Source organism: Lagenorhynchus albirostris, chromosome 12 (genome assembly GCF_949774975.1).
Source record: "Lagenorhynchus albirostris chromosome 12, mLagAlb1.1, whole genome shotgun sequence".
NCBI lineage: Eukaryota > Metazoa > Chordata > Mammalia > Artiodactyla > Delphinidae > Lagenorhynchus > Lagenorhynchus albirostris.
In genome coordinates, this window is record NC_083106.1 from 47,602,699 (window position 1) to 47,615,365 (window position 12,667).

General features: G+C 36.3%; 1 protein-coding gene across 1 annotated transcript in view; it reads left to right on the top strand.

The window, feature by feature from the left end:
• Nucleotides 1-12,667, top strand: part of REV3L (REV3 like, DNA directed polymerase zeta catalytic subunit) — a 186,131-nt gene that overhangs the window by 139,362 nt on the left and 34,102 nt on the right. Inside the window, exons 21-22 of the mRNA XM_060168321.1 lie at nucleotides 6,414-6,532; nucleotides 10,971-11,112. Of these exons, the coding sequence (XP_060024304.1) occupies nucleotides 6,414-6,532; nucleotides 10,971-11,112 (261 nt within the window). The remainder of the gene's footprint in view (nucleotides 1-6,413; nucleotides 6,533-10,970; nucleotides 11,113-12,667) is intronic.

A 12,667-nucleotide genomic window follows, 5' to 3' on the forward strand; every position in this document is an offset into this window, starting at 1 on the left:
TTTAAAACCTGGGTCAATTGGAAACACATTACTTGGAAATAGTTAATAGCAGCATCCAGTTGAGTCTTTGGGGGCCCAGGTAAGGATTTTTGGTAGTATGAAACTATCTTATTAATATGCAGTCACTCAGAGAAATAATTCTGTCACCAAAAATGTAAGAAAAAAGATACCTACAATAAATTGCTCTATTCTCAGATTTTGGACTTGTAATATCAGATAAAATGTTTAACTTTAAGAGAGAACTCTATTCTTCAACTACTTCCCTTTGAAAATACTTTCTCTTTCTATTATACACTCATTATCTGCTGTGATCTTTTCTGGCTCTTCTAGATTTATATAAAAATTTGAGTTTCCAAGCATGCCCTCTGCAATTCTTTTGGGACCAATCATGGAGTAATTCTTCCAGATAAGAAAATATGCTCTTTATATAAAATTTAGGTATTCCCATTTTTATTTTTATTTTCTCTCTGCACCATGAGCTTCAAGTTATGCTCACATTTTATCTAATTTGAAAATGTACCATACATGTATCTGCTTGAGGATAATTTTTATCCTATTGTTCTTAAAATATTGTCAGCACAAGAATCTTCCAACATGGGTTTGAACTACACAGATCCACTTATTGGTGGATTTTTTTTTTTTCTCTGATAAATACATACTACAGTACTACATGATCCACGGGTTGGTTGAATCTGCAATGCAGATTTGCATCTACAAAGAGCTAACTGTAAAGTTATACACAGATTTTCAACTGCATGGGGGTTGGTGCCCTAACCCCTGTGTTGTTCAAGCGTCCACTGTAATTCCTAGTGACACGGCATAGGATATGGAAGGTACAGAGATTGTGTGATGTATTTGGTTTGTATATTCCATTATGTATTTCAAACTTCAGTCTCCGATACTGCCTGAATGAACACATAAATTAAGTATATAAACACAAAATTAAATTATTGAGTCTTACTTAGTTTTAGGGATCTTTTCATTCCTGAAGATCCAAAGGGCAACTATAGCAATTATCAACTGTTAGCTTAAAAATCACAAATTAGAGAGTAAATATTTTTTCAGAGTTTAGGGCTTTCTTTAGTCCTTACTGGAAATTCTCTCTAATTCTAGACTACATATATACCATCTCTGATCTTTATTTGTATCTGTGCAGAACAACTGTGAAAAAGTTACGAGTCGGGTAATTTACACCACCACCACCACCACTTCCTAGATGTGCCATATTAGATTATCACTTTTTTCCTAACCCTAAGTACTCCTGGCAATTTGGAAATTTCCGTGAAATCCTGAATGAACTTGTGGGAAGTACTGTCTTTTATCTCTAGGTGGTATAGGATTTTAAGGGTTATGACTTTGGCCCTAAGAGTTTCTTCATATTAGAGGCCCTCAAACTATTTTTTCTGGATTTAAATAGTTCCAGAAACTCCTTTTTTATCTTTATTTCTCTTATCTGTATCTCCCTCATGACACTTAGCTGTTTCTAGCTCTTTGTTTTCTTAAATATTTATAGTTTGTTTTTAATGTTCCTTATTAAAAATAATTTATATTCACTCTAAAAATTGCAGAAGAGTATGTAAAATGAAAGTGAAATCCAACATCTCCACAACAGTTGCACCCCCCAGATACAATTTACAGTTGAATGGATACCTTTTTTTTAATGCTACTTTGGATTTTTAAATTTTTTAAATTTGTTTTTTAATATACTAGTTTTCACTCTCCTGCTTAACATAGAATTTCTGCTGTTCCCTCCAGACTTTGAATCCTCGGTAACAAAGTGCCTCTGAAATAGTGCTCATGATATAGTTGACTGCTTGAATGAAAGAATAAATGACTCTTCCCCAGAGGATTACATTTAGAGGCCTTCTGGATATCAACTTAATCCAGGCCTTACAAGAATTTGCAAACTAGGTTGGAAATATATCTGATTCAATTCAACAAATATTACGGAATGCCATCTCTAATGTACAGATTTGGGGCTCGGTTTAGATCAAATTAAGATTAAGGGTATAGCTGGTTCCTCCATTTTAGCAGGCAGATTATCTGGGTGCAGATGTTGTTAGGTGGGTAGCCGTGAGGATGAGAAGTTCTCTTCTGGTTGCTTCAGTTTCAAGAGCTTCAGGCTCTTTGGGTTTGAGGAGAGAAGAGTTATTTAGGAGAATTTGAGAGTGATTAAGAAAATATAGAAGCTAGGCATTGACAGCCCATTTGAGCTTTGCATCAGCAAATTAAAGAGATACCTGCCAGCTGTGTTCAAATTCACAGATATAAGTGCAGAGTAACAGAGGGTTAGATTTGAGCACAGCTCACAAGCAAAGGGTTGTGGCTTTACTAAAATTTAATTAATTAAAAGGAAGCAAGAGGGGGCAGGGAACTGAATGTTAGTGCAAGGTTGGGATTATAATGACTGACTGTGGAATTTGAGCTAGGTTAGGAGCAAAGAGGTCAGGGCACCAGGGGGAGTAACCCGGAAGGAGACGGTGGTTGGAGGATGGGTTACATGAGATTATGGAGAGGGTACAATTACTGGTAATCACAGGTCTTGGAGTATGATCGTCGGAGTGGCTAAGGTGATATGGAGGCACTGATGTGAATTACCTCTGAGACTTATTTTCTGGTAGTAGTGTGGAAGGGGGCAAGACCAGAGGTAGGAAACCAGTGAGAACATTATTGAAGTAGCTCAAATGAAAACTGACAGTGATATAGCGATTCACAAAACAATTTAGAGAGTAAATCCACAAGAATTGGATATACAAAAAGATGAAGAGGAGGAGGTGTCAAGAATGATTGTCAGGGTTCTGGCATAGATGATTTAAGATCATGTTTAGGTGGGAAAATGAAGATTAAGGATATAGAGCATGAGGTATCAGTCATATCCAGGTGAAAGATACTCAACAGACATTTCAATAGGGAAGTCTCAAATGTGGGGTAGAGTCTGGATTAGAGGTACAGTCTTGGAAGTCACATGAGAGTGTGGTTGAGCTCACCAAGAAGTGAATGGAGAGAGCGATCAGGATTGAGCCAAGCACAATGTTGTGAATGAAAATATTTTGAGGATCAGACAGAGGAATCAGATGCTACGAAGGAGTTGTCAGATAAGATAGTGAAGAACACTCCCAACAGAGTCACTAGGAAGGTCAGATGCTTCCACACAAGCATGTAGGCCTGCATCTCAGTTTGGAACACTGGAATCTGGTTCTAATATTCCCTATTACAGCATCAGTCTGTCAATAAGCATCTGTTAGGTAAAATAATACGCTCCCTTGTATTCATATTTTGTCTTATTTATAAGGCACTTTTATAGACTTGTCATTTTTGACTTCTGATACTCACAAACTTGCAGGATAAGTAAGACAAGAAAGTAGTGAGGTATTATTCAAGATGAGAAAACTGACACAGAAGTGACTTGCCTAAAAGCCTCATAGCTAGTATGGGGTTAAGAATCAGGATTGTGGGCATGCTCTCTGTCTTATTTTGTATATTTTATTTTAAGCATATATAAGGTAAAACGTGTAAAATAAAATATATAAAATAAGCTCTCTGAGAACAGAGAGCATGTTTAAAATGAGTATATGTCTGTGTATGTACGTATATACACACATATCCCATATATATTATATGGCTTTGATAGGGCATCTATCACTGACCCCATACGCATGTAAGAGCCAGATGAGACATAAATGATATATACATTTAGAGGAAACACTGTTGAGTCTTGGTGCAGAGTGAGGAGGGAGTGGGAAGGAAGTACAGAGATGTTCTTGCTGTCGAACACTCTAGAAAAGGAGATAGACCTGTCACCAATAATTGGTGTGTATTAGGGTGCAGAGTAAGCAGCTGAAACAAAAAATACCACATGGCAATGAAAAAGAATGAAATATTGCCACGTTGAACAATAGATGAATCTCAAACATAATGTTGACCAAAAGAAACCAGATAAATAATAGTACATATTAAATGTTTCCATTTATATGAAGTTTAAAAATAGGCAAGACTAATCTGTAACTTTGGTGAGTATTGAGTGGGAAAGGGCACAAGGGAGCCTTCCAGTGTCCTAAAAATTTCTTCATATGCATGGTGGTTACATGGATGTATACATAAAAATTCATGAGTTGTTCACTTTAAATTTGTGTATTTTTCTATAGAAAGTTTATGTCAACCAAAATTTTTAATTGAAGACGGGAAATGATGAACAACTGCAGGAATAAGGTGATAGAGGGTAATAGGGCACAGGTGCTTCCTTATGGTCTCCTTCCACTTTTCTCAGTTCCCTTGCACTAATTCTCTGATTGCCTCTCCCCATTCTGAATAATTTGTTTCTGAAGTGACTAACCATTGGGTACTGCACATTGACTCTGTGAATGGAAAAGTGTAACCATACCTCTATCCGCTGATTCCTTTATCAGTAAAATAAACGGCCAAGGACTATAACACTTTCTTCCTCTATCAGTTCTGACTTTGATCTACATAGTACATTTTTCCAATGTTTAACTTACTCAGATTGCCTTCTAAAACAAGTAACAAACTCCTAATTCATAGTTTTAGATTCACTGTCAACTTATGGAGTAAATCACTCTAAAGATTGGAACATTCTAAAGGTGGATCATCTTAATTTTAGAGTTCATGTTTCCTTCCTTTAATTTTACTCACAGCTGGGATTATAGGTGACCATTTTCATGCTTTTGTGACACTAAGAAGATCCAAAGTAGAGTGGGTGCTATAAGGTCATAATATTTTAGTCTTAATCCAATTTATGACATAGTTCTATTTGAAATAAAATCAACTCAGAACATAGGTCTGCCATCTGCCTCAGATATTGGGGACCAATTTCTAAAATTTAAGTTTAGTTTGAGATCACAGAATCCCCTAGTTAATCCTTATAGGTCAACTTACATGGCAAACTTCAAGTTTTCCCATAATGAGAGAGCTGCAGGACAACATGGTTATCTTTTCTGTAGAGATTTTTTTGATTGTTTTTAATGACGATATATACTCTAGCAGAAGTTTAGGTTTGGTCTGAAGTGCTATTCTCTTTATTAGGTAATCATGTAACTACCTGAGATCAGATATTTGGTTCAATTTTCTATGAAACTAAATAGAAAAAAATTTTAAACTAAATTAAAATATTCACTAGCATGTAGAAGAGTCATTCAAATATGGGAATTTTATAATAAAATGAGTTATTTATTTTTGAGAGAAGTACTCCAGGGCAATACTGATTTTTGTAAAAGAAATGGTAATTTACTTCCATTTACCCCCATAATGGGTTAGTACCTGTTTTATACTGGTGACTTTAGAATAGATAGCTTCATTCCAAAGTTTAAAAGTCCGTGTGTGTGTGTGTGTGTGTGTGTGTGTGTGTGTGTGTGTGTGTGTGTGTGTGTGTGTGTGTGTGTGTGTGTGTGTGTGTGTGTGTGTGTGTGTGTAAGTGTAAGTACATACACATACTCCGAAGTATGCCACATTCTGATGCTGTTGTTCTGGAGATTGATAGAAATTGTAGATAAAGAAGACCAGTTTTTTGGGGGTCACTGCACTGAGATGAGCTTAACATTCAATCCCTGTTTTGTACTTGCTGGATTGTAGAAGTGGAAAAGAATATATTTTAAAATTGTAATATACAAATGTGAAGTGCTGTTTGAACTATTCCTCAGAACCTCGAGCTGACCTAAGAATGGTGACTGCTGGTTCCTTAATTTCCATTTTACACTGAAATACCTGCCATTGTTTAGACTGCTTGTGTCTTGTAGGTATTTCTGAGAGATCATCTAGCTAGAGGTATGTTTTATGAATTTGGACACTTTTTCAGTATTCTTCTCCCAGTAACACAGCTTTCACCTACATATTTTGAAGATGGGAAACATGCTGTCATTTCTTTTTAATCTTTTGCTTTCGGAATGAAATTGACTCTATAATGTCCATATATCGGGTCTTAGTACTGATGTAATTTTTGGGAGCAGGATGAATGCCTGCCTTTAACTAGATAACTCATCCTCGAATCTGTGGGAGCCTGTTAATCAGCATGTCATCCAGGATCAAAAAGTAAGTACGGAAAGAACAAAAAATTAACTTGCTTGACAGTGCTTGTTTGTCAGTATTTGTATTGGCATAGAGTATAAACAGAAGTGATAAGAACTGGGATCTATAAAGTAAGTATTATATGAACAAGTTGAACCTCTTCAGGTCTGATTATTTTTCTAATTAAATATTAATTTATTACAAACATTTCTGTCCAGTAGGCTATATATACATAGTTTTAAATTAATTATGATTCAGTTGTAACACGAATCATTTTTACAAGTAGCTTTCATATCTACTATGAAAAGTTAGAAATAATATTTAGGATTTTTTAGAACCCATTTGCATGTAAGTATGAGCATTATTATAATGGAGTTTTCCTTTTCTTTCCTTAGGTGGCTCTAACTAACTACACCTTTGAAAATGTGAGCTTTCATGTTCTTCATCAGCGTTTTCCCCTCTTTACTTTTCGAGTCTTATCAGATTGGTTTGATAACAAGACAGATCTATACAGGTAATGTTTTATAACTCTGAAGAGGATAATATCTCTTTTTAAAAATCAGTATTGTTGGAGTATAATTTATATACAATAAAATGCACACGTTTAAAGTATATTGTGCAGTGACTTTGAAAAATGTATACACCCTGTAATCACTACCCCAATCAAGATAAAGAACATTTCTAACACCCAGAAAATTCCCTTATATAGCTTTGTAGTTAATCTACCTATTCCTTAACCACCCAGGTAAGTATGAATTGAATTTCTATTACTATAGATTAGTTTTGTCAGTTTTAGAACTTTGTATTATTAGAATTATTTACAGTCTACCGCTTTGTGTCTGTCTTCTTTCAAGAAACTCAGCATGTTTTTGAGATGCAACCACGTTGTTGCATGAACCAGAGTTTGTTCCTATTTTTATTACTAAATAATATTCAATCGTATGAGTATACTACAATTTATCCAGTCACCTGTTGATGGACAGTTGAGTTGTTTCTGGTTTGAAGCTATTATGTATTAAGCTGTATGCAGGGCTTTGTGTGAACATACATTTTCATTGAAGAAAGTGCTAAATCGTTTTCTTTGCAGTTCTTCTAGGGGAAGACTCCTGGCAAGAAATTCTCTCAGCCTTTATTTATCTGAAAATGTCTTTCTTTATCTCACCCTTATTTTTGAATATTTTCACTAATCCTGGGGTTGAGAATTATTTTTCTTTCACTGCTTTAAATTCCCTTTTCTCCTGGCCTTCATTATTTCTGATGAGAAATCAACATTTGTTCTCCTTTTTCCAGTGTATGCAATATATATATATATATATATATATTTTTTTTTTTTTTTTTTTTGGGCAAAGTCAGGCTTAATGAGTGGATGGCTGCTGCTGCTGTTTTTCTGTGTAAGACTTATAGTGGAGGCAGGGGAATTAACTCACTTTTCCTGGTCCAGAGTTAGTCTTTGAGAGTTCCTGCTCTCCCAGGCCTCGAAGATGAGGCTTTCTCAGCATTCCTGCTCTTCCCACAGTGGTGATAGACTTCTGCTTTGTATCACTGCCAGGTCCTGGCCCAAGCAGGTTTCCTGACTCTTCCACAGAGGAACATGGCTTATGCTTCTACTCCTTCCCCAGGAGTGGTGTTTCTTTGCCTGGAATCTATGATGGGAAAGTTTCCTGCCCCTTTCCCAGTGGTAGACAGCTACTGTTTGTTACTTGGTACAAGGCCCATGGTTTGAACAGGGGAGGTTTCCTGCCTTCCCTCGGGTGCAGCTTTTACTACTACCCCCTCCCAGCTGTAAACATCTTTTGCATCTCTTCTCTTCCCAGAGATAATGGATCTTTGCATAAACCCTAAGGATTGGAGAATTTCTTGCTGGTCCCACAGTAGCTCAAGGCTTTGCTTCATATAAGAGAAGGATTGGAAGAAGTTGCAGGGTTTTATTCCTGTGTGCACTGTCCTGCCCCCAGTCTTTCTTGTGAGCATTTGGTGGAGGCTCGTGGAAAAAGATTTCCCTGGTGTCTAGGGCTTCCAGTGATTCTAAATTGTCATGCTAGCCCATACGTGACCTTTAAGAATTTATTAACACATTAACAATTTCATTCTTACCTGCTTTTATGGCCGTTGCATCTCCCTCCTGTTCTCTGCCAAAGATGAAATAGGTTATATGTCCTATCTGTTCTTCTAAGGGTTTGTTACCTATGAAATTTATTTCACCTGATTTTTTTATAACCTCAACTTACTGATGATCTCAATAATCTCTATGTATATTATTCTATTTGACAGTGTCCCATAGACCCTTGAGGCTCTGTACATTTTTCTTCAGTCTTTTTTCTAACGACCTATCTTTAAGTTTACTAACTTTCTTCTGTCATTACCAACCTGCTGTTAAGAACAATCAATAGCAACTTCCCTGGCTGTCCATTGGTTAGGACTCTGCACTTCCTCTGCAGGGGGCACAGGTCTGATCCCTGGTCAGGGAACTAAGATCCCGCATGCCCCACAGTGCGGCCAAAAAAAAAAAAAAAAAAAAAAGAATAACCAATAAATTTTGTATTTCAGTTATTTTTAGTCCCAGAATTCTCATTTGGTTCTTTCTTTTGATAGTTTCCATATTTGGTGGATTTCTCCATTGGTTAACTCACTAAGATTACATTTTTCTTTTAACTTCTTGAATATCTTTTCTTTAGATTTTTGAACATACCTATATGTTATCTGTTACTATATCCAACACCTGGCCATCTCTGTATTAGTTTCTGTTGACTGCTATTTTTCTTAACTGTGGGTCATATTTTTTTGTTTCTTTGCATGATTATGTAATGGTATTGCTCATGTTCTGTTGTACAGATTCTGGATTTTATCTTCCTCTGAAGCATGTTTATTTTTGCCTAGTAGGCAATTCAGTGATTGGCTGATCACCTTGAACTTGTGCAAACCTGGTTTTTGTGCTTTGTCAAGGTGGATTTCTGAAAAGCCCGAAGTGTTTCCTAAGCCCCTCCAACTTGACAAGACTCAGTCTCCAGATTCTATGTGCATATTGTTAGTGCTTGGTTTTAGGTTGGTCTACAGTTGGCTTTACTCTGCCTTACTCCTAAGGCGTGGTTTTTCTGAGCTCTCAGCTGGATGCCCAGGTTGTTAATAAGGGGGTAATGAAGTCTCTCCACTCTGGCATGGCTAGACCTCCAACTGCAACACTAACTAACAAGCTCTGTTCCAAACTGAAGCCCAGAGCAGCTACTCTCTAGTAAGCCTCATGTGGTTTCCTCCTGCTCATTTTCAGCATAGCCCTGGGCCAGTTACTCACAGGGAGGCCCCACCTTACTTCTAAATGCTAAGCCTGCCCCTTGCACAGGTGCCCTGTCCCACAGACCCCAGCGGCAGCTGCCTGAACTCTGATCCCTGCCTCCTCAGCTTAGCAGTATAGCCAGCTCTGCTCAGACTTAGCGCATTGCACCGTGTTTAGAAAATTAGCTCCATGCAGGCTGGGGCTCACCTCATGAGTTTCCCTTCTCTCAGGGAGCATGGCCCTACATTACCTATTGTTCATTGCCCAAAAACGATTCCCTTGACTCTTTTATCCAGGAGGGCTAGTCTAGTACCAGTTACTCTACTGTAATCAGAACTGAAAGTTCCCACCTCTACTGTTCCTTAGGTTAAAGGTAAAATGGATAGTAATAAGCTTAGAAAATAGCTGTATAAAGAACATAGTCCTAAAATTAATGTATCTGATGTTTGAAATGAATGAAGCTCTGCTTATTGAATTGTAAGGCCATATGATGGTGAGGATAGGAAAGTCTAGCCTTAAAAACAATTTGATATATTTGGGGAAACTGCTTTCTGAGCACGTCAACTTATTCTCCAGTCTCTTTTAAGGAATCTCAAGGAAGTGAAGTTAAATCACAGAAAGCACTGAGCTTATGATCAAAGCCTTATAGAAACAGAAGCTTAGGAGAAGTTATATACCAATAAATAAAATGAAACTTGATATCAAAGTTAACGTTGAAAACTACATTTGGTGGTTTGTTTATATACCCTAGAATGTTCTAAATGTATATTTTGCTGCCTCTAATTAGGTATTATCTAGGATATGTATGTTTTTGCCAAGTGAAATCGAGAATTGGACTTAACATATTTAAAGGAACTGAATCCACACATAATGCATTATCTTAAGCTTTACATTTGGCTATATGTATTATTGAAGGATCACATGAATGATCTTAAAAAAATACATATTAAAATGTGATATGGGGGCTTCCCTGGTGGCGCAGTGGTTGAGAGTCCGCCTGCCGATGCAGGGGACACGGGTTCGTGCCCCAGTCCGGGAGGATCCCACATGCCGTGGAGCGGCTGGGCCCGTGAGCCATGGCCGCTGAGCCTGCGCGTCCGGAGCCTGTGCTCCGCAACTGGAGAGGCCACAACAGTGAGAGGCCCGCGTACCGCAAAAAATAATAATAATAATAAAAAATAAAATTATTTTCCTGATTTTTCTAAATCTTCACCAAATTACTCTGTTTCTTTCCATAAGACACCAGTGCATACTTTTTTTAAGACTGGTATTAACAGTGATAACCCAAAGCCTACATGTTTTTTAAAAGCCTTTAAATAGCATAATTATAATTGTATAATTATTGCATCATTAGCAGTGGCATCTAAGAGACAGTGTTAATTTTTTATAATAAAATAGAGTAAAATCAAGCAAAATGTTGAAAATAATTATCCTTAGTCTTACCACCTTATCACAAGCATTATTTTAAACTTTACATGTTTTCACTAGGTTTTATGCCCTTGAAATATCTGAAATTTTCTAATGTTTAACTCCTTAACGTACTTTGCTAAAGGCTCGATCATGACTCCCTCCGTAAATAACCTCACTTTTAATAGGTAGTTTTTGACATAATGAAAACAGTACTAGTTTCAAGTATACAAATTTTTCTCAAACATTCATAGCATGGATTCTCTTTTAACAGATGGAAAATGGTTGATCATTACATTAGCCGTGTCCGTGGAAATCTCCAAATGTTAGAACAGCTGGACCTGATTGGGAAAACCAGTGAAATGGCTAGACTTTTTGGCATTCAGTTTTTACATGTACTGACAAGGGGTTCACAGGTAGGAAGTCAATTTTCTTGCACACCTGAAAGTTCTATGTGAATGATATATGTACTTTTGAGATGTCTGAAGTGATTTGTTGTTTTTTTTTTAACTTTCTTTCTGGTACCAACTAATATATACATGTAGCTAGTTAATCAAATCTTATAATTTCATTTTCTGGAAAAGCTTTAATCCACTTAATAGCTCTGCTTTTTTTTTTTTAACTTTGTTACAGCTCCGCTTTTTATTTTTTCTCCACACCAACTTTTTGGCCACTGCTGAGTTTTGCATGATAATAAGAAAATAAATGGCTATGCCCTTGAGGATGGTATTATGTTCCTGAATACTGTCAGTGTGATTAGGGATGACTTGAAAGGCCACTCAGAACTGGGGATGCGGCAAAGAAAGTCTGCCTCTCTTTTGTTTTACATTCCTACTTTTGGCTGTTCCAACTCCCAGCAGATAACTTTAATATAAAAAAAAGGAGGAGGATTTGGGAATCAACATAAGTGGGCTGTATCACTTTTTTTTAATGTTAAAGAAAAATGGGAGCTTGGAAGCCATTTAACTCATCTCTTTCTAACTAGTTTCCCAAGGAAATAATGAAAGATTTTTGTTTAAATGCCTTGCTGAAAATGGTTTCATGCTTTTATTCCACAAATGTTTATTTGAATACTTCTAGTGTGTTAAATAAACACTGTGCTAGCCATCCAGGATACTACATTAAATCGCTTAGTTTCCTTAACCTCATAAAATCTTTTATTTTAATTATTTTAATTATTTTATATCTGTAACATTCCCCCAATCTACCAATTCAGTATATATAGCAAAACTAGAGCGCTAACTACTTTGGCATTACCTGTTGCTGTATTTAATTTTATTGGTATTATTAAATAGCTTATAAAGCTATTTATTTTACTTATTTATACTCCCACAAGTTTTAAAAACTATTTGATCTGGCTTATAATAAAAGGCAAAGATACTTTAAAACTACATGAGAATACTTCAGTGAACCCATGCTGGTTCTTGTGAGTGCTTTCTTTTTCTAAACTATAAACCGTCTGCTTTATAGCAGTTATTATAAACAATCAGTAATTGCTTGATTAATTTTTGTGAGGGACCAGTATTAACCTGACTACCTTTCAGTTTTGGAATCTTGTGTTCCTTCTTGGGAAATTGAGATAACATTTACCCATCTCAAGTGTCCTGACCCCCATTCTCTAATTTTCCCAAATTTGTCAAAGATTATTGGCCAACTTTTTAAATGAAATTGTCAAATTGTACAACTGTCTCTTCTACATCTGTTTATTATGATATTGCTATCTTTAAATATTAAAAGAAATCTAATTGTGTCTGTCTTTTCAAAAATAATTTATTGTGTAAGTTATCTGACGTATTTTGCAGTTTTTATAAAAGTTATGGGAATAGGAAAAGGACTTATGAAGGGTTCCCTTCTGATACCTGAAAGCCGATTAAATAACCAACATTATGTAACTGTGTTGTAAGAAAAGTCTTACAGCCGTATTTTGAAGAGTAAAACATCCCCCAAATGATTTTCACATATTCAAAAGAC